Source organism: Parus major, chromosome Z (genome assembly GCF_001522545.3).
Source record: "Parus major isolate Abel chromosome Z, Parus_major1.1, whole genome shotgun sequence".
NCBI classification, from domain to species: domain Eukaryota; kingdom Metazoa; phylum Chordata; class Aves; order Passeriformes; family Paridae; genus Parus; species Parus major.
Genome location: NC_031799.1, coordinates 71776299 through 71799540, shown reverse-complemented (window position 1 = coordinate 71799540; position 23242 = coordinate 71776299). Strand labels below are relative to the sequence as shown.

The following is a 23242-nucleotide window of genomic DNA, read 5'->3' as shown; positions in this document are numbered from 1 at the left end:
AATTAAAAGTACCTTCTTCAATGGTTACTACGATGAGTTTTGGACCTGCATGATTTTTTTTGGTCCCTTCCAATCCAAACAATTCAATGACAGTGTGATGATCAGGAAAGAGAAACCAAACGGGACTTTTCTTTTTATTTATTTATTTTAAGTTATTGAAATGAAACTTTCAAAATAAAATCATGCTTAATCCGCCTCTGAGCATCAAGGATGTGTCTGGTCACTTCTCAAAGATTTCCTGCCCACTGCAGAGCAGGATCTGGAGCTGTGGTTTTGTGACAGCTCCCAGGCTGTGTTTGGGGCCACAGTGATTTTGCTGTGGTGTGCAAAGCTCTTCCATTTCACACATTTCAAAGAGGAAAATCATCTTTCAGAATTATTCTAAGGGAAAGGATTTGCCATTCCCCCAGGGACTGTACCACAGATTTACTGTCTTGCTGAACTTGGTTTACGCATTTGTAGCAATTCCTTTTTTTTTTCCTCTTCTCAAACTGCATATCTTATTTTTTCCAGTGCCTGGAGCTAGCTTGCTAATTACTTTTCCATCTATTCCAAGCAAAATATAGACTAAACCAGAAAATTACATAAAGGTCATATTGAACCCCATTCTGATGGAAATGAGGCTTATGCAGTAAAAATAGTTCTGGATGCCAGGTGGCACTGAAGGCTATTAGAGTAGCCTGTCACATTTAAAAGCTGGAAATCTTGCTTAGGTCAGGAATGAAAATTAATTAGTATTTTTAGCCTATCCCTTAGCGACTGTCCGTCCATGTATATCATAAAAATAACACAGTTTGGCAAAATCGCTCACTTCTTTTCAAGATTGACAAAAAAAAGGGATCTAGGAGTTAGAAATTAGCCCGCAGTGCTGGCAGCTGCTTGAGAAACTCATACATGGGCATTTTTGCATAATCTGCATAGTTTCAGAGAGTGGTATTTGTGGTGGTTATACAATATTCATCCCAGTGTACAAATAAAAAAAAATAATAAAGCGGGAGATCACATGGTATCCTCTAAACTAGATACTGAGTTATGCCATGAACTTTTCCCTTTCTTACCTGAATTTTGGGGCAGAATTTTTCCCAGGTGAAGCTTTTCATGCCGGGCACCTGCCTCAGACTGAGCTCAGCTCAGATCTAGGCTAGGTTGGATGGGGGTCTGGGAAGCCTGGTTTAGAGGAAGGTGTCCCTTCCCATGGCAGGGGGTGGGAGTGGGTGATATTTAAAGTCCCTTCCAGCCCAAATTCCACGATTCCATGAGACCAGGTGAACTCACAATCTCTTGGTACCTGCTCTGTATCAACAGGGTCGCTCCACACAGGAGCAGCTGCTCCCATCTGGGAAGCGGTGCTCCCCAAAAAGAGGTTTTGCAGGTCTCTAGTCCTTGCCAGGACAGACAAAAGGGGCAGGGCTAGCTCTAGCTCTGTCCAGCTGAGAGAAGTGGATAAAAAAACCCCAAATATTATTATTTGGTATTTACTCCTTCAACCTCTGAGGATGGAGAAGGAATGAGAAGATGCATTAGCTGCTGTTCTTGTTGCTGTAGGGATCTCAGCGGACCCTGCCGCTCCTTGAGTCCTCAGTACTCCTGACCAGCAGAGCTGAAACACAGGAGAATTGTGCAAAAAAAGCACTTTTTTGGGGGGAAACACAATGTTTTGGAAGTGAACCACTTCAAGGATGGATGTGGCACTGAGTGCTCCAGTTGGTTTGACAACGTGGGGGCTGGTCACAGGTTGGACTCCTGCTCTTGGAGGTTTTTTCCAACCCCAGTGATTCTGGGATTCTGTGACAAGGCTAAACATGACAGAGAAGAGTTGACAAAATCCTCTGCTGCTGGAAAGGAGAGATTTTCATCCAAGAAGTGCTGAAAACCCAGACAGGAAATTCTCAGGGAAGGAAGCTGACAGGCAAAAAACTGGGACTGACGAGTTGAGCATGGGCACAGAGGGTCTGAAGGCAGGGATGCCAAAAGGCAGCTGTGGGATGATCTGCACGGGGCTGGCTGTTGTTGCAAGGGTTGTTTCCTTCACACATTTCTGGCTCCCTCTTCCAGCACACCTTTGTGCTCTCCTTTGTGCTTGTGCTAGCACTGCACAGCTCCTTCGGAGCTCCATCAGGAGGCTGCTCCAGCTGGAAGTGCCTCATCCATAATGCAGTTTTCCTGACAGAGTCAGTGCTCACTCCATTCAGCTCCTTGATCCATCCTGGAAGAGGAATTTGGTGGGAATGTGCATAGGAAGTTGGAGTGAAGATGAAGGAATTGTCTCCTCTGGTAAAATACTGGGAGCACGTTTCACTAAAGGTTCCCATCCTGTCATTAGGTACATGGAAGGTGAAATAAAAAGAAGCAAAACCTAATGAAAGCAAACCAAGCAGGATTAGTGGTTGGTTGAGGATTTAGGAGCAGGTTAACAAGCCCCATGAATAAAGGACTTTAACCAAAAAATAGCACCACTAGGAGCCTTACTTTATGCTTACTTTGGATTTAAACAGTCTTATGACCACCTTTAGAGCACTGGACTGACTGTGAAAACATAAAGAACACTGAGGAAAGAATTTCACTCCTTTACAGTGCAAATTTAAGTGACTTTCAGTTGCCAAGGCTCTGTATTGCACATCAATTCAGGAGGCAAAAACCATGTTGAATAATGACCCATTTGTAGGAAAGCTGTTCAAAGACAGTACAAGACAGCAAGGTTAAAGAGCATAAAACAAGTGTGCATTTAAAGGTGCTAAGTATATTTTTCATGGATGACAATCCATGCAGACAACCCAAATATTATTCATTATTGTAAGGTTTGAGTGGTGGATTATGTGCTGTCAATGCCTGTTTTAGCAGCTGTGCATTTGACACCAAACTGAGCAACACAGTTTGTTCTATATCCTTATTTTTGGGCAGAAGATCAGCAACAGAATGGGTAGATGTCACCCCACCCTGATCTCCTCTTCAAGAGGGAAGGGTCCAATTTAACTCAGTCTTTGAATTTAACTCAGCAGTTGAAGAAAACAAACTTTAACTTGTAGAGGAAAAGTCTTCCAGTCAGATATATATAATACAGATATATATAGATATACATATCTACATATATATAGAGATATATATATATATAATACAGAAAAGTATTCCCAGTCAGATATTAAAAATAAAGACAAAAAAAGCTTTTAAAGCTATAAAAAAAAGCTACTGATGTTTTTTTCTCTACATGTAGATGTATAGGAATGTGTTTGGCTATAAATTTGGAATAAAATCTTCATTTAATAAATCCCTTTTTCTGGTTTCCACAGGAAGAACCACAAGTGAACCTGTAATTTGGTGTCTATACATATATGAGTACACACACATTTCTGACTTGTCTCCTCAGGTTTCCAGGCCCTCACCTTCTGTAAAGCTGTTGGTTTCTTCTTTTTATAATTTTTCTTCATTTTAATATTCTATGCCATCTTTTTCCACAACTTATATTTAATACATTAAATGTTCTGTGCTTCAAAGTTTTTCAGGCTAAAAAAATCCAGATCCATTTAAAACTGCACTGGTGCAAGATGCTGAAGATCAGGGTGCAAATAATTCAATATACAACAAACAAGAGTGGCTGTGGTGAGGCTTCCTGAAATCCAGTGATTTTCAGGTGGAAAATCACTGGATTTCAGGAAAGAAGAAGATACACTCTTCTTCCTGATTATTTTAATGTAAGATTTGTAGATTCTCAGCCAATTTAAACAATGTGAGTCCTGAAAGTACCCTTGGCATGACTGCAGTGCTCCAGTGTCATGTTTGAAAAAGGTACCAGGAAGGACTTAAATTGGAAATACAATAAAATCAATAAATAAAGAAACAATAGAAAAAAAATAATCTAGTTAGAAAGAAATGGGAAAGTTTAAGTATTGAAAGCTGTCCTGCTGTTGGGTTAAAATAAACAAGAGAAGGAAAAGAAGGAAATCTCTATATTTTAGTACTAAAATAACAACAAACTGCCACTGTAAGTGATTATTATTAATAAAATCCCCATGCTCTGATATTAATCAGCAGGATGAATGGAAAATATCACTTTCTAATAACACTCTTGGAATTGCCTATATTGCATAATCACTACAAATTTTTTAATAAGTTAATATATGGAATCATGCAAGGAAAAGCTTTAATGATACAGTCAATAATGTACCTTGAATGTTTGTTGTCTTAGGATCTTTTTCTATAATTTCATATCTCTTGTCATGATATTAATTAATTTTTTTATCCATAGCTCTTTTTTAGCAAAGAACAAGAAAAAAACCACAAAATCTATTCTGACTTTTGGAAAAAAAAAATATTGATTCTTACAAACACATCTTTTCATTAACTAATATTTTATTATATCAGAGTGTTAAAAAAACAGAGTTTAAGCAGGTTAGATGGCTGCTAAAGAAAGCATGGAGGAAGTGCCAAGGAAAGCTCTCTGTCAGGTGGCAAAGTAGAGAGGGCATGTCTGAACTGAGAGAATTTGGTGCTTCTGTAAAATTCAGCCTCCTTTGAGGCTGTCTGTAAAATCAGGGAAAGATTTGTATCTTGTATTTTGAGATCTTTAAGTCTGTCACAGCTTGAACAGAGAAAAAAAAATGTTGAAGGAAGATTTGGCCTTACTATTTCAATAACTGGTGAAATGTTGCTTGTCATTAATATTGGTCAAGACTAAACATCCCTCTTTAAATTGTATCACTGTGAGCAACGTAACAGGTAAAATTCAGATGTATTTCTTGTCATAAAGAGAATATAAATTGCTTTAGGGGCATGGAAGTATCAAGCAAAGTCTTGAGTGAGTTCACTCAGACAGGACCATGGGGATTTGTGCACACATGCAGACACTTCTTTGATGATTTCTTGCAGTAAAAAATATGTACCACTCCATTCACATCATTTTTACTCCTATATTGACTTTCCATCTGGTAATGACTCTTTGCAAGAGCCAAGACTTCCCTAAATTTTTTTGTCTTAGAAATGGAATAGATTATTTTTTTTTTATTGTATATTATTTTGAAGTTTTACTAATGCAATTAAAATGCATTTTACCGTTTTCTGCTGGAAACCTTTATGATAAATTGTGCTTTACCTGAGACCATGAATGTTTGTTATTAGGTTTGATGAAAGGATGATACATGGAATTCAGCTGCCTACGTATTGAGTAATCACATATATACATTTTTAGTAGTTTAAAAATTATTTTGGAAACAAGTCTTTTTGTATTTTTTTCTTTTCTCTTTTTTTTTTCATTTATATAAAATTGTTATCTCCAGTAATGTTCCTTACATGTAAATGCCACGTTACTTCAAAGCAAAATTGTGGCAAGGACATTTTCATAAGACCAATAGTGGTGTAAAGCAATGAAATGCTAAATGCAAATTATCAGAGTGGCTGAAGATAAGTAAAAGGCAAAAAGATTTCCCAGTCCAGTTCTTATTGAAGACACAACTTCCTCTGGCTGCCATGGGATTGGTGGCTGTGTTACAACTGTTGGGATAAAAATAACAATTATGAAATTGCAAAATGCTCCAATAGCGAACACAATTTTAATTTTAATTGTAACGTTCTCCCATCAATGTCCAGCTGTCTATTACTAAAAAAATGTTAACATGAACTCTGCCTTTACGTACTTTTAAAATTATCTGAGAAATGCGTTGGGATTCCTGAAGTTTTATTGGAATGGCTACAATAGATACAATGAAGAAGGCACAGCCCAAGAACAAAAAGGTCTGGGTAGAGATTTATGTATTCAATTTGCCTGCAGCACTGTATTTTAACAAAGCATGAATTAGCACTCTACAGTAATATTACAAGTCAGTGTTACAGTTATTCATGAATTTCATTAGTTTCGACTTTTCGACAGAATTTCATCCTGTTCAAACTGCAGAACAGTTTATTTATTAATATACACTAAGGGAAGGAGAGAGAGTATTTCAGTATCTTTTCATGTTAACCAAAAATGTCTCAATTTTATTGTTTTAATCCAGCCTTCCTAAATGACAAAATATTTCTACTATTTTTTTTTGTTTGTTTTCCTGCAAAGCAGTAACACTGGGCTTTTTTTTCTTTTTTAAAACAAAACACAAACCAAACATCCTGCCAGGTGTGTGCTCTGCTCTAACCTCCCATGAGCAGGGGTGGGGAGAGAACATGTAAAGCAATGTATTTCTCATCAGAAATGTTTTCATCTCAAGTTTTTCTAGCACAATACAGGCTATGTGATATAACATCCTAAGGAATTAAAAACAAGTTTTGTGCCTCAAGCTGTTTAAGTCACACAGTTGGATGTGTCTGGTGAGCAACCTGTGTGGACACCAGGAAAGGCTCTGGGGCTTTGAGGCCAAATGATTTTTGCTTCTTATATGTTTTTTTCTTCACATATTTGTAGCTTTATAGAATATTATTGTACAATTCTACAGTTTATTCAGTGTGAGGCCAAAAGAAGGAGCAGGGGGGTTACCTCATTAAATTAACTTCTAATTGGGGGTTCTCATCAATTACACTGATTTGATAAATTGATAAAAGTGTCAAAGCCCTGTATCACATGTGTTTTTGGCCGTAAGTGCACCTGGAGGACCTTCAATAAACAGTGACATCTTTTTATCACTTTAATCTCATTTGGATTTTTAAGAGCTATAAGGCCAGATCTCCAGTGGAAGTCTGCCATGCAATTCCCTAAAGGAATAAATTATTTCCCTGGGGAGTGCTGCAGCTCAAGCCCCACCCCTGGAAGGCAAAATTTACCTGTGCTGAGAGCTGCACTTGAACTCGTTATTTATTACAAACTATTTCATTGTGTGTAATGGCACAAGCAGGAATTTTAAGTTAAAGCTTTGCTTATCAGAAAACACCAACCTGCAGTGTTGCTGTGCCACCTTTAACCAATTAAACACCATTACCTTAAACCAGTTACTACCATTAACCACCAAAGTCAGCCAGTACTTCCACCCAGATGCAAATGACTTCGTGTGAACCGCATTAATCACGAGCAATTAATTTGTATTTGTGCTGTGGAAGCAGCTGGTGCAGAGGAAGAAGATCTTGAGTGATCCTGCTCTGTGTCTTCCACACTGAAGGCTCCTGACTGCAAAAATGGGCTGTGATTTTAAGCTGGGATTCTCCATCAGTGTAGGTTTCTGGGCTGACAAAAACACCAGTGTGGAGCAGGAGTGGGAGGTGAAGAGAAAAAAGAGAAGAATGATCTAGCTAGGAAAGGAGAAAGAGCTGGAGAACAGTGACAGGATCTGGAATTCAATGGGATTTAGGGTTGGGGATTTTTTTACATGGAAATAGCAGGGTTTGATGGCATCTTGGGGAAAAAAGTGGATGAGGAAAGGATATATTTCCTCTGTCCTACATCCTCAGGGAAATAAATGACTGGTGTGTAACTCTTGTCTATTTCCCCTGGTTTCTGCTGTGAACAACTTTATGCCTGTTTGGACTATATATATTTCACATTTACTGATTCTCTTTCATCACTTCTTAATAATATTTCATGTCCTGAGGATAACCACCCTCTGAGGTTCTCTTCTGCTGTTTCTGTGTCATTAATGCAAGACTAGTAATTAGGACCTGACTCACAAATATGAATAGCCCAAGTTTAGGCTGTGGCATTTTTTAGTTCCCACTGGAATCCTCAGCAAGAGGACTAACTGGATTTATTCTATTTGCTGTTATAATTAAGGTTCACATCATCATTGAAGGGTTTTTTTCCCTCCATTTTCCAGTTACAGACACAAAAAAGGGTGAGAAATCCTGATCATTGCCAGCTTAAAGTGCAGTGAAACAATGCAAAATGACACTTTCATATATGATGACAAGAATTACAATGATAAAAATAACACTGTTGCACAGAAATCCCAATTGCAAGTGAGGTTCTGCATTAGGTACCAAACAATATACAGTTTCTTTATTGCTGGCTGTTTTACTTAGGCCATTACCAGTGCAGTAAACACAGACATGGATTTGTTCCAACCATGCAGAAAATGGATTTAGTGAGTTTATTTTAATGCAGAATCTGTAGACATGAGCCTTGTCAGGACTGCACTTTTGAACTAAATCTTCCAGACACCCCAACTGAAATCTAATATTTCTCCGAATACTTTAGCATTAAAAATTCAAGTCTGCAGTCCTTCAGCAGAGTTTTTACAAAATTATTCTGTTTGCAGAGGGTTTTGGTTTTTTTTCTTTTCTATTTGATGTAAACCAGAATCAACTGAAAAAATAAATTTGGAAAATATTTCAAGTGTAAGTTGGAAAATTAATCTGGTTTTAATGAGAAAAAGTAAATCACAAAAGGAGTGGGGCAAAGAGGATGCCACACCTGGGTCAGGAAGAGTGGGAGAAGTTAGTGACAGGAAAAGGATCATCTATGAGAAAAACAGCAATGATTTTGAAAAACAGCTGCCTGGGTGGAAAGTTAAAGGAGGAGGATGGAAAGACCTTGAAAATGTATTTTATGTAAACTGATCAGGTGTTCTCTGGGAAGATAAAATCCTCCTGTGAAAGGTGATGCAAAGATGCAGACCAGATCTCACCTTAACTCTTGTTAAAGGAGGATTTTGGGAGAGCTGGTGGGGGAAGAATACTGTGGGCATGATTCAGAAACACATATTTAGATGGCAAAGAGGTGAAAATCAACAGTTAAAATTGGCAAAGAAAGTTCTTAGCCTTGTAAGCTGAGGAATATGAAGAGAAATAATGGAAGAGGACTTGAGGAAAATGTCTTGTAGTGCATTGAACACCTTCCCCAGCTTTTAGAGTATTTTTATGTCTCACCCTCTGTAAAATCACTGCCCACTACACTCACCATGCCTCAAATTTGGGTATAATTTGCCATCAAAGGCTTGGGTGAGAAGTTTAAGACTCTTAAGGAAAGGCACTGTATATCCATCAAGAATAAATTGCATCTTTTCAGAAAATATTCCAGCTATTCAGCTCAAAAAAGGTTGGGAAAGGCCTGGACAATCAGGTTAAATTTCTTCCCTGTAGAAGAATTCTATGGAACAGAATTGGAGGGAAATGTGTATAAATGACCCAAAAGCATTTTGCACTCAGGGGCTGAACTTTATCTTTTTCTGCATCCAGATGGAGACACCTTGATCATTATAATCAGCACACTCCATTTGCTGCATTAAAAACAAGATAAATATTTAATCACGCTGCAATTAAGTCTGGATTTCTGCCATTAGTTTATAATGAATATATAGCCAGATAGAATCTAATACACTACTAATTCACTTATGAACCAGGCTGAACAGGTTTGTTTTGAACCTAACAAAAAGTTGGTATTTTGGAATGTTCATGAGATGACAGAGTGTGTCATCTAATTGCTTTTTATGCTTTCCTGCATTAACATGCAGGAAATGCAGTTATTGTTATCAATATCCCACATAAATTGTGAATGATGTTCTGCAGTGCTTATCATTTTCAGGTTGAAATAACCAAAAAAAAGCAAGGTGTAGATCAATACAGATTTGTTGATTCAAAGTACATTTGTATCCTAACAGTGAAATAGAAGCAACAGCAGAAAATTCAAAAAGGAATAGATAAATTTTTTAAAAAATAAAAAAATAAAAAAATAAAAATTAAAAAATAATTTTAAAAATAGAAAAAAAAATATTTAAAAATAGGAAATGATAGGATGGAGCTCTTGTGGTTTGATTTCCTTTTATCTTTACTTTGCAAATATTTGAGTTTTCTGGGAAAGCAAGAATTTCTTGATACACTTCAGAAGCTTTGAGGGATGAGTTAGTTCAAAATGCATCTTTATTATGTTCATCATCATTAACTAATGATAATCAGTTGATAATCAGTTTGTCAGGATGCACCAGTATAACCAGAGTTGGGCCCTAAAATGTTTAGATGTTCAGGTATATTTTTAGCACAGAATTACTTTCAAATAAAATTAAAAAGAAAAGAATTTCTGAGGAAAAAGGAGGAAATACTGGACTACAAAATATTAGCACACTACTGCTGATTATTCATACTTTAGTGGCAGAATGAGCATGTTGTCTAGAAAACATTCTTGTGATTTCAGTGCCTTCAGAGGGTCAAAAGCACACCAGCTGGGAACGTGCTCCTCAGATGTCCCCAAACTCTGCCCTGCAAGGGAGGCACCTGAGGACATTCCAAAACAGCCTCTGTGCTGGGTAAAATCTTCACAACAATACTGAATTAAAAGCAGTAAATGGGAGGAAGATCAGAGACCCCAGCTTTTGTTACATTCCTGACCTTTTTGTGCAATAAAGCAGTTTTCTGTCAGAACCTGTAGGGACATTCCTGATGAATTTGAATGCTCGTCTGCGTGTCCCTGTGGAAGATGGTCCCTTTTGAATAGGATTAGGTTATACTTTGGATTTCTATCTGCTGGAGTGTGAATTCTGCAATCTCACATTTGAAGGGGCAGACCTTTCAAAAATCCATTTTCAGTTTTTAAAAGGGGGATGAGGAAAGAAAAAGGTCAATGTACTTCTGAAAGAACGGCGCTCTATCATCTGTGTGTATAATGGTGGTAAAACTTTTAACTGTGTGAAGAAAACGTCTGTCAGTTAGAAAATTATGTCAAATACAAAGACTTGAAAAGTTAAGCTCAATTTTTAATTTATTTTTTTTTTACAATATTTTTTACAAATATTTTTAGATTACCTACTGCAGACTTTTGCTCATTTCCATGGTGGGATGGTTCAGCTTTGTCCTGAGGTTGCAGGAACTGCTGAGCAGAGCCAGTGGAGCGTTGGATCACCTGGGCACTGATCCTAATTGAGGTGATAATCCTTAACTCCCTCACCATTTGTGCCATTCTGCTAGCTCCTGCAGCAAGGAGGCTGATTCCTGCCTGACCCTAAAGTGAAAATAAGTTGTTTGTGACACTTTGCACAAACTAATTTCAAAATACAGGAGATCCTGCTAAGTGAGCTCTGCCACAGCTTATTTTGAAGATATTCCTTTGGCAAAAGTGTCATGTATTATCCAAACACAAGACTGAGGAAAACTTCCAGCTACTGATGTTAAAACTGTGTGAGAGATCTCTGATGAAGATCTCAGTTTATCAGATGGGGAAAAACCTGATTTGACATTCATGTAAAGCCAAGAGGAACTTAGGAAAAGCTGATGCTACAAAGGCAAGCAACTGGAGAGTACTTTTCTTTAAAATAAGAAGTAAAACTATTTGATACCTCTTATTAGTTTGATGATAGCTCCCAATATTTGTTTTGATGGGACTTGCAGCTTATTATATCATCAGAATAAGATTATATTTTAATCCTACTTCGGTAATACTCCACAAAATAAATGGAGCAATTAGATTTTTATCTTTGCCTTGATGTATATTAAGGTCAATATCTAATTTAATAATTTTCATAAAATTCATATTATTTCTATATGAAGACAAAATGGATTGATACCATCAGAAGTGCTAACATTTTGTATTTCATTTTCCTTCATTTTACTTGTAAAAAATGTAGTTATTTAACATGGAGTACACATTTTTTCCTTTATTTTCTCCTTATATTTTTCCTTTATTTTTTCCTCATATTTCTAATATTTCTCACTTAAGATTGACTTTGTGAGAAAAGGTGGGCTTTGATTTTTGATCACCTGTTTTAGCACACTTTTGAATTTGGGGAATCCAGCTGTTTGATGAAGATGGGCTGACACTGATTTCTTGTTTAATGACATCCCCTGTAATTTCTGAATGTCTTTCCCACCAAAGCATCAGCAGATTTTATATTTGGCAAAACAAATGCTTATGCTGGATTTTTTAGAGGCAGATGGCTATCACTAAATTGGTTTCCTTGCTTTCCTGGCTTTATCTTCTGTAGACAATCTCATGGTTTCTCACAAATACGCAGTTTTCACTGCAGTATGGCATGATACAAGATTTTATTATGAAATTTTCGTTGACTCTACTTTTCAAAGGAGAAAACAGATAACGTGTTTCTGCCTTGAGCCCCTTTGCAGCTCTGCTGAGGATGCATTTATTTGATTCATACATCTATGAAGTCTCAGAGGTTTTAGTAAGAACATCTAAAATTTAAAACCTGCTACGCTTTAAGTTAACTTTCAATATTTTTTCAAAAACAGCATGGGATTTCAATTGAATAATAGAATGATGTATTTTGGACTGTGCTTATTATGTTGGCTGATACCCCTGGAACTGAACAAAGAAGGACTCAAAAGAGCAGCAAAGTGAACAGATCTATTACTTTGAGTGCACAATTAATCTTGCTGACATTATTTTATATGAACATGGATAAAAATGCCTGGAAACCATACCATTGAATTCCTCTGCTCATTAATATTGATCAAATGTTGTTGTTCTCTTTGTGTTGGAAGCCACTTAAAGATTACCTGTAGAAGTATTACAGCACTATTGATTTAAAAAAACCCAATCCCTGAAGTCCACTGTTTTTGAAAATTAGTTGGCATATTTAGTTTGTTCTTTTGTTGGTTTGTTGTTTTTTTTTTTGTTGGGGTTTTTTGTTTGTTGGGTTTTTTTGGTTTGTGTTTTTGGGGGTTTTTTATTGTAAAAAAAAATATTTGTGGACTTGCAGCTATAGATCTGATTAACAGACATATTAACCAGGCTGTCACAGAATTAATTATCCATAACTTAATGCCATGTTGTTTAAAAGCCTAGAAATTCTTTTGGAAGTTTTCTGGGACTTCTCCTCATGGGCCACCTGTGTCCAGATCTTACACATTTCAATTTTGGTGCTTCAGTGGAATGATGACAGGATTAGACCCCAGACCCTTCAAGACACTTAAATCTGCAGAAATTGCATCAATGGTCCTGTACACTCAGTTAAAATTGATTAATTAACTAATTAATTCATTTTAAATAATGATATGTTAGGGTGTTCATGCAATTTAAATAAGGTCAAGATGTGTGAACTTAAATTTAGGCCTTTTGAAGAATTAGGAGAAGCAATGGCAGGGTGGCACAGGCTCTTAATTTTCAATCATTCATTCATTTAGAACACAGTCTAACCCATTTCTTTATCAATTAAGAAGTTTTAACTAGTCAAAACTAGGTGACTGTTATTTTTTAATTTGAGCATAACTAATGAGGATGCTTTGTTGCTCTAAAAATAATTTTCTCATTACCAGTTTCTATGAACAACAACAAAAAAGCAAACAAAAATACCCAAAGCAAAATACTCAACAATTATTTTGAAAAATAGTGATATTATTTGTCCATAACAACCATAATCAGGAAAAAATTGTTCATATTGTTGGTGTGGGTGTTGTTTTTGTTTGTTTTTTCCAGAAGAAAGGCTTCATAGAAGAAAAACATTGTTTAGAAAAAACTATCACGTGCCAGTTTATTTATCACTATGCACCTCAGATGAACTTTCAAGCCTTTGCAGTTTGGAGTGATCTGAGAAAATGCAAAACAGAAAGAAAATCGATGAAAGTAGGCTGAACGTGTGCTTAACAAGCCATACAGAGAAAGCAGAAAAGCAAAATGAGAAAGTAATTATTCAAGGATTCATTGTTCTTGGAAGATCAGAGATCTTGCTTGCATAGGAACAATTAACATATGAGGCTGCCTGCAGGTGCTCCCCAAACTGCAGCACTGTGATAGGGGCTTGGAAAAAAAGTGCACAGTTCATGTTTGTTGGAAGGCTAAAACTGCAAATTATTAGGTTTTTTCATTATTTTTATTATTTTTATTATTTTTATTATTTTTTATTAAAGGTTTTCTTCCCAAATTATTATGAAGGAGAAATAGCATGAAGCAGTAACACTTGGAAATATGCAGCATCCTTGTTTTCATCTTCACAATTTTTTGCCCTTTTTTTTGTTATTAATTCCATGTGGGATCATCTGCAGTAGGTTCATGTCCATTATTTTTTTGGTTCAGTGAGACATATCCCATGTTTAATGATGTACACAAGCAAAACCTCTGCAGGGCTGTGTCTTGGAACAGGCTGATGACAAAAGCTGTAATAGAAATGCGCACCTGCGTGGCTTCTCAAATTGCAATAGCCACATGGGCAATAATAACTGGGGAATATCTTCTGACATCCTCATCATTCAGTTAATTTTTATGCTTTGCAAATTAATATTTGCTTGGAGAGCGTGATTTTCACTGATGTGACGTCTGGATGCTGCTGTGAGAATCTTTCAAACCCGGCCTTGTAATTGAAAACGTGAACAGGCAGACACTCAGGAACACTGAACTTACATCTCTTTCAAGTCTAAATCATTCCATTTGTCCAATTGTTGGTTCACCAAGGTGGACTTGTCAGGTCACAACGACCCCATGGAGCGCTCCAGGCTGGGGGAAAAGTTTCTGGCAAGGTGGGGAAGGCCCTGGGAGTGCTGGTGACAGCAGCTGGAGCAGGACAGTGCTGCCACTGCTGAGGCCACACCTCGAGTGCCGTGTCCAGCTCTGGGCCCCTCAGCACAGGGAACTGAGGGGCTGCAGCCTGCCCAGAGAAGGGAACGGAGCTGGGAAGGGGCTGGAGCCCCAGGAGGGGCTGAGGGAGCTGGGAAAGGGGCTCAGCCTGGAGAAAAGGAGGCTCAGGGGGCCCTTCTGGCTCTGCACAAGTCCCTGGCAGGAGGGGACAGCCGGGGGGATTTGGGATCTGCTCCCAGGAACAGGGACAGGAGGAGAGGGAACGGCCTCAGGCTAGGCCAGGGGAGGCTCAGGGGGACAGCAGCAGGAATTTCCCCATGGAAAAGGAGCCCAGGCCTTGGCACTGCCCAGGGAGGTTTGGAGTGCCCTGGAGGTGCCCAAGGAATTCCTGGAGGCGGCACTGGGTGCTCCAGGCTGGGGACAAGGTGGGCATCAGTCACAGTTTGTACTCAGTAGCTTTGGTGGTCTTTTCGAACCTCTGGGATTCTGAAATTCCCAACCCTGAGTGTCAGTAAACTTTGCTTTGAATTTATGATTTCTTTCCTCCTTTGTCTGTTTTGTTTTTTTTTTTTCCCAAATGCAATTTAAAGTGAGTGAATGTTTATGACATTGCATTTCAACAAGCAGCAGTTATCGCCTTTCAGGGTACGTGGCACAGGTTGCAAATAACATACATTATATTGAATGTACAAATCACAGACAAACTTGCACATGGGGCTTTCTAAACAATGTTTACCACTTCTTTAAAATGAGACTGGAAAAAAAAATCATCAAAATAATGGTTTCTTCTGGTAGGAGTCATGTTGTGGGAAGTATTAGTAAGATAATAAAATGTAAGTAGCTCTTTTACAGTGCTGTTAAATGAGTAAACTCGAGACCTCCGGTCAAACTATTCCATTTTTCAAAGGTATTTAAAGTTATAGTAATTGCAACCCTAACAGATCTCCATGCTGAAATTTTATGCATCCTAGCATGTGGCATGTTGGTTGAAAGGAAAATTTAGTCAGAAGAGCTTTTTCAAATCATCCTGAGGTGGCTATGCTGCGAAGGCACTGAGTGGAAAAGAAGAGTTGTTTCAGTAGCTGCTAACTGCTGGCCCAGATACTCAGATTTCAGAAAGTCACCTGGAGCCACAGCAAAGATCTCCTCAGACTGCTAACTTGACATGTAGTGATCATTCAGGGACATTGTACATGTCACTCTGTGCATGACAGGCATGTTTGATTAATACCTATTTCCTCAGTGGTGCAAAAGTTAGAATGCTTGTTATCTTTAACAGAAGAGCAAGATTTAGCCTCACTGTCTCGTCTTCTCTCACATTAAAAACTAATGCCGTGATTAATGAGTAGTGACACGCTTCATATTTTTTTTTCTTGTTCATAAAAATCCTTGCTGGCAAGTTATCTGAAGTAAGTGAAGGGTGTATTTTACTGAGTTAGTGGAATATAAAGGCCCGAGTAAGGCATTTTATTTCTTTAATAAATGCTTATAAATGGCTGAAAGTATTATGGTTGTTTTTGTGGATGTGTACATACTTCTCTCTCTCTTTTTTTTTTTTTCTCTCAGGACCCTGCCTTCCTAATCCATGCCATAATGGTGGGATGTGTGAAATTAGTGAAGCGTACCGAGGCGACACGTTCATAGGCTATGTTTGTAAATGTCCACAGGGATTTAATGGGATTCACTGCCAGCACAGTAAGTTCCACATGGTAAATTTTATTGTATTTATAGATAGGAGCCTTTTTATTACCTGCACTGTTAAGGATTAATATCGGATCTGGTTTTCTGGAGTATATCAGACTTTGTCCTTTATATTATGAGCAAGCTAATGCCACAGGATGCTGCTGCTGCCTTCAGAAAATGACCTGACTACCAATCCACTGGACACAACAGTACATGATTTGCTACGCATGTTTTAGACCATGGCAAGGACAAGGTAAACATATTTTGCAGGGATTTAATGCCTATGCGTGTTTGAAGTCGAAGGGCTATCTTCTTATCTCAGCAGTGTTTGCTTTGATTAATGCTAAGAAAAAAAAGAATAAGGGAAAAATAACTGAGATTTTTTTTTTTTTTGAATAAATAGATATATCTTTTACATCTTTCTTCATCTATGTCTTTATAAATAACGGAGAAATGTTTTGAATCACAGCATTTAAGTTCAAGGGCAGAACCTCCAGACTTACATCAGATGTAAATTTAAATCTGTCTAAAATACAGTTTCTGGATCTCTTTCTAATTCTTATCACTTATTTGGAGAGTATTTCCTATTTTCAGGTCAGATTTGGAACAGCAGGTCAGTATTCTCAGAGTGTGTATGTAGAGAACATGACTGTCATGGGGAAAGAAATTTTGGGTGTCTGGGAGCAGTTAAATGTCTTCACAGTAGCTGGTGTGGGAATTTGTGCTGGAACCACAATTGATAATTCAAAGATGTTTTAGTTATTGCTGGGTAGTGCTAACACGAAGTCAGGAGCTTTTCTGCTTCTCACTCCACCCCACCAGCAATCAAAACCAATATTGAGGGATAGTCATCTGCTAGTGACTGAGCAGGTTGTGTTATAACCTATAAATGTAGTCTTCATTGTCTGTTACTTAAATAGAAACTGGGTTTGTTTTTTTCAAATTCAAAGCTCATTTAAAACAACTGCTTGCCTGAGGAGAAGCTCACAAGATAAATTTTGGGGTTTCTGTTTTGTGCATGAATGGTTCTTAAACCAAGAGTAGCATGGCTCTTAAAATCTTGTGCTGTTGATGCATTTGGAAGCCAGCTGTTACTCGGAAGGTAAAAAACTCGAGGAAACAGTCAAGAATGCAGTTCCACTCACATGTAAAAATCAGCTCAGTCGTTCAGATCAGAGTGAATAGGCACTGAATCTAGCCTACCTGAATTAATTGCTCCTATTAGACACTCCTCTATAATTTGAACTGCCATGGACCAATACAGTCCAGCTCAGCTAACATCTTCATATTTGTTATGTCACTTAAATACTCAGAGGAACGTGTCTCCAAAGACTGGAATGTCATTAACTTTGTCCACCCCCACAGTTAATTGCATGGGTAACGTGGGCAATGCCACTGACTTAATCTAGTGAAAATATACACCCTCCTCCTCCACTGGGAGCACGGGAATGAGTGGTGGATGTCCAGCCACGTGGATGAGCTCGTGTGAAAACACATGGACTCATGTGCTCAGGGATGCTCCATCACAGGACCTGTCGCCTGGCACACGATGCTGCTTCCACCAAATATCAAGGAGCTGACTTTTGTTAAAGAAGTAAATAATACCACAAGTTCTCATCGAGAAAAACGTGTTGTTGAGCACGAGCTGTCTGTGGAATGCCATCTTTTGTCAGCTAATTCATGAGCAAAGAACTTACAGCTGGTGCATCGTGGAGTGATTCATCAGAGTTGTTTGCTGGGTCCACAGAACCCTTTTAAAAATATTGAGGTATACAGTGTTAGCTAATGATTCTGATAATCAGCACAGGGTGTTTGTGTCAACTTCAGGACAAAATAAAGCTCTCACACAGCTGATCCAGGCTCACCACAACCCCAGAAGGCAGCTGAAGTGATTTGAGGAAAGACAAGTTTGTGTGAAGAGTTATTTTTTGGGGGAGAATGAAATTTAGTCATTTTCAGATAATCTGATTTAAGATGGGATGATAAATCAGAGACCCTATCCAGGTGTTCAGAGGGTCTCTGAGGATGGGAGCTGTAAGAGGCAGCCACAGAACTCTCTGCAGTCAGGGAGAACTGTGGGGTTTTCAGAGGTGGACTTAATTTAACATTTATATACAACATCACCTTAGCTGAATTCACAGTGTTCCTTTGATACAAATTCCTCTGCTCCATGAAATTTAGCAATTCAATTCTGAACTCACTGTAAATCAAGTAAGAAGTCTGTTGAATTTATCATAAAGATATAAATTAAAATGACTTTATTACAAGGCACATCCCTTCTACACTGTCAAGAATTCCAAAAACCACGTTCTGGTTCTCTTGTACAAAGCTTTTTATCTTGGATTCCTTTCATGTCTAATATTTTGTTTCCAAATCAATTAAGCCAGGTGATTGATTCTGCAGTCAAGATTCATTCTCAAAGCTAGTATTTTATCATCCACCTTAACAAATACCCTGACAGTTTTTCTAAGATTTCTTGACCTTTTACCCACGTAAATAATATGTAAACTAGAGATCATTAGCAATTTTACTGACTGTATATTCTTGATTTATTGCAAAACTGATATTAATTGGCTGTGGTTGCCTAGAAAGATTGTGATTACCCAGTGGCAAAAAAAAAAAAAAAAAAAAAAGAAAGAAAGAGTTTCCCATTTCAAAGCTCATAAATCAACCAAAACCAGGAAAGTCTGCCTCAGGTAGAGGCCTAGACAGGATTTTGTGCTGATGCCTGCATCAAATCTATTCTTTAAATATTCCTCCATTGTTTAAGAAGATTTTATTCTTCCATTTACTTCTGATTGGAATGAAGATTTATCTCAAAGTCTCTCCTGGAGACAGGCTGGGAGAGCTGGGAATGTTCACCTGGAGAAGAGAAGGTTCCAGAGAGACCTCAGAGCCCCTTCAAGTCAGTCTGTGATTGTGTTAAGATAGCCTAGAACAAGTCAAAATCCATGGAAATATCCCAAAAATTGAAATGGGCAGCTTTTCCACCCAAAAAGCAAAAACAAAACCAAAATAAAACAAAACACAAAAACAGACAAAACGAAAACCAAACTAGCAAATAAACAAAACAAAACTAACCCCCCAAAACAAAAACAAAACAAACAAAAAATCACAAAAAAACTCAAACCAACCAATGAAATATGAAACAAAAAAAAAGTCATACAAACAAACACAAGAAAAAAGATTAAAAAAAAAAACCCTTACAACACAAAAAAAACCCCAGAACTTAGAAAGATATGTACAGTATTCATTATTGCAATTATCACGTAGAGACTGTCTACCAGAAAAATTAGGAACTTGAGACCTTAAACACAATATGTGTTACTGGATGCCACTCTGGTAGCTGAAAGGACAGAGATCCAATCAGGAAAATTCATGTTTGAAGCAATACGGGACTCAGATTTAAGGATTTGATTTGCAATTTTCTTTATTTTCTGCAAGTGATTTTATTTTCATTAACTCTGCCAGACATAACTAAAATCCTTGCACACCAAGAGTAAGGGTTATTAATGAAACACATTTAATAATGCAATCAAACCCTTCCTAGAGTTTTACAGAGCTCTCTGCTTTCTTCCTCCACATCATGGATGTGACGTTCACATTTGCTACAAGAATGTTTTGCGAAACTGCACAGTGGGACCCTGTGGCAGAGTGGATTTCCATTATACCTTGGGACATCATCCCAGCTATCCATGGGACAGTGGATTTCCCTGTGGTGGCACAGCTGGAAAGGCCAGTGGCCACACGTTTCTGGCCACCTGACCTGATGCATAACCTCTACCAGCAAATTCCGGTATAAAATCAAGGAATCTCCTCAGCTGGAAAGGACCCACAATAATCATCAAGTCCAAACCTCGTTCCTGTACCCCAAAACCCCACCCTGGCCATCCCTGGAGTGGTGTCCAAACGCTCCTGGAGCTCCGGCAGCCTCAGGGCTGTGCCCGTTCCCTGGGCAGCCTGGGCAGTGCCAGCACCTCTGGGGGAAGAACCTTTCCCAAAATCCACCCCAAACCCCTGGCCCAGCTCCAGCCGTTCCCTCAGGCCCTGTCCCTGTCACAGGAGCAGAGATCAGAGCTGTCCTTCCTCTCCCTCCCATGAGGAAGCCGTAGCTGTGCTGAGTCTGCCCTCAGTCTCCTCCAGCCGGACGCACCAAGTGCCCTCAGCCGCTCCTCACGCAGCCCCTCCAGGCCCTTCTCCATCCCCATGGCCCTCCTTTGCACGTCTCTGACAGTTTAATGTCATTTTTATTCTGTCAGGCCCAGAACCGCACGCACCGTTCCAGGTGAGGCCGCCCCAGCCCAGAGCAGAGCGGGACAATCCCTCCTGGCCGGGCCGGCCCTGCTGGGCCCGGTGCCCCAGGACAGGGATGTCCCTCCCGGCCCCAGGGCACGGCCACTGACCGGGAGCCCCGGTGCCTTTCCCTGGCTCTGCTTTCCAGCCTCTCGTTCCCCAGTCTGTCCCTACACGTGGGGTTACCCCATCCCAGGTATCACAATGACTTTTCCAGCTGCCAGGAAGGAATTTCTGTGAGGAGGGAGCAGAATGCGGCATGGATATTTGTGTTAACAAAAAATGGGTGTTCTTGTTAAACCACTCCTGGATGCAGCTGGGTGGCAGGGCACTCCAAAAACCATTCCCCACAGATGGTTTTCATGCAGCTGCCCTGTTTTGAAGACTGAAACCCATTGTTTTCTTGCACAGATGCAAGTTGCTCCAAGCCAAGTGGGAAAATTTAATGTACCAGTCTGCATGTAGTTGCACCACCCCAGATTTTCATCCCATGCTCCTCCTGGCACACACAGACTATGGTTCCTCCATATTATTTGGAGAAAAATGTCTGTTTGGGGTGTTCTAAATGTAAAACAGATGTTCCTTTTTATTCTGGAGGGGGCAGGTTAATCTTTCATCACAATTAGCTCTATGAATAGTTTTAATAAATTATACTATCAACAAGACAATTAATGACATAGCAATAAACTCTATAGTATAGTATCCAGTTGCATGAGTATGTCCTTGTGCCTCTAAGCATTATACAGCTGAAATTTGAAAACTATTCCCGTGTTTAACCAAAAGCTTGGACAAGAAAGGAAGGAGGAAGAATATACCATTATTTATGAAACTTCTAGACTTTAACTCTATTAAAACATGAAAGAAAGTGGGCAATTTGAAAGATATCTAAGAGAGATCACCCACCAGTAAGGAATATAAAAACACACAGCCACTGAAGGGTATTGGAAGAAAAGTCGGTAAAATGTTCCCAAAATTGAAGCTGTGACATTGGGCTGAAGGAAATGGCAGAACCAAAAAATTTGGGAGCCCCTGGTGGCTTTCTTCCATTCACAGAAGTCCAGGAAAACTTGTGTGGGAACTGCCTGGGAAAAAAAAAAAAAACCTCTGATGAGGTACAGGTTTTTCAGCTGAAAATGGAGGATGTTTTGCTGATGGATCCTCTTACAACAAATGTGTGGTGAGATTGGACAGCAGTGACACCAATTTTGGGGCAATTGGAAGGAGGTGTTTGTTTTCCTTGAAGTCCAAATATATTTTGTGGTTAAAGGAGTAGGTGACTGAACTGAGGCTTGCCCCCCTACTTGAAGATTTTATTTGATTCAGTAAGAGCCAGAGATTGCCTTAAAGTCCCAGGTAGGAAGTATAATATCCCCACCAATTTTGTTTCACTCTTCTTAGAATTTGCTTGTATAGCATTGTTCATTCTTTTTATCCACACACACTTCAAATAGCTTTTTTTTCCTTGTTGAATTACTGATCTTAACAATTTCCTCATACATAGTATATTGAGTTTCAAAAGTCTAATTTTGCTGTATATTGAAAAGAAAAATCCCTTTTCAATTTCAAGCCTGCTGTCTTTCAGCATCTTTAAATGTTTCATCCTTTGTCTATTATAAGACTGGAAGAAAAGCAGATTTTGAATGCCTTGTGTACACCACCTGTTATTTTGCAGACATTTGTTATGCTCCCTCTCACTCTTCCTGTGCATCCAGTTAAAATCATTGCCTTTTCCATGCAGTGTGTTGGTTTTTCTTGCACTTTTAAATCGTTCCTCAATGGCCTTCTCAAAACCTTCTTTGTTCAGTGGTGTATTTTACAGCAACAATGACCTATACTGAAGAGAAAGCTGTAAGATTTATTTGCCAGAAGATCCTAACAACACTTTCTATATTGTTTATGCAGCATTTTGTTGTTAAATTTCCTTCTGATTTTTTTTTTTTTTATTTTAATCCCTGTTTTAACCAGAACTGGGTAAAGAGCTGAGGCTTTTCTGAAGCAGCCCTTGGTGATGGCTAAGTTTGTTTCATAAGGTGTCATAGTGGGAGGAAATAGAACTTCCTGATTGCTTTGTGGTTTTATGGCAATATTAAACAGAGGAGTTGGGTTCCTTCCAGCCTAGGCAGTGACTGAATTACATAATGAATGGTGCTTTTAAGAAGATCTGTGTTTCTATGGTGCAAAAATCACTTAGGTTGTCAATAGCCATTACAAACTTTTTTTGTAGGTGGGTAAATCTGTCCTTCCCTAATTAGTGTCTTTCTTAAGGACTAGTTTGTTTTGGTTTTTTATGGTGGAAAGAAATTAATATTCCAAAAATGCAGGAATTGCTGTTTGATTGCAAAAGAGATTAAATTTGTTCATGTTCTGCATTAAAAGAGACAGCATATGGAGATGTTTTATACAGACAAGTTTCTCTTTATATTTGAATTAAAAATTAGAAGTACTGAATGAAAGGAATCCATTCTAAATTTGAGAATAGTTATCCTATTGTAGGTCTACATCAAACATTCATTTTTTTATAACAAAAATATTGTAATAAACTATCTTAGAGTGGACTGAGTCCCAGGGAAGAGCTGATGAGCCACAGTAGAGAGGTATGGTTAGGGAAAGAACACATGAAAACTTTGGCTGGACAAAGCATCTAGTTTGCTTTTTTTTTTTGTTCCACTTTTTGTGCCCATTTAGGTAGACACCACAACCCAAAAGTCAATTTCAGCCACTGTGATGATTTAGGGTCAACACAGCCACATGAAGATTTATAAGAAGAACTGTTTTCAGTCTTTGTTGCACCAGCAATTTTCTAACAGATACACCAGCACATTCCTGTGAGGAAGATAAAGAAATAAATGAAATCTTGAAATCTGATTGTTTAGCAAGACAGCACTTATCACTTAAAATTTTGTC

At 38.5% G+C, this 23242-nt stretch overlaps 1 protein-coding gene across 1 annotated transcript in view; it reads left to right on the top strand.

Annotated features, from left to right (window-relative positions):
- Positions 1 to 23242, top strand: part of EDIL3 (EGF like repeats and discoidin domains 3) — a 233855-nt gene that overhangs the window by 101266 nt on the left and 109347 nt on the right. Inside the window, exon 4 of the mRNA XM_015653032.3 lies at positions 15929 to 16057. Coding sequence (XP_015508518.1) covers positions 15929 to 16057 — 129 coding nt within the window. The remainder of the gene's footprint in view (positions 1 to 15928; positions 16058 to 23242) is intronic.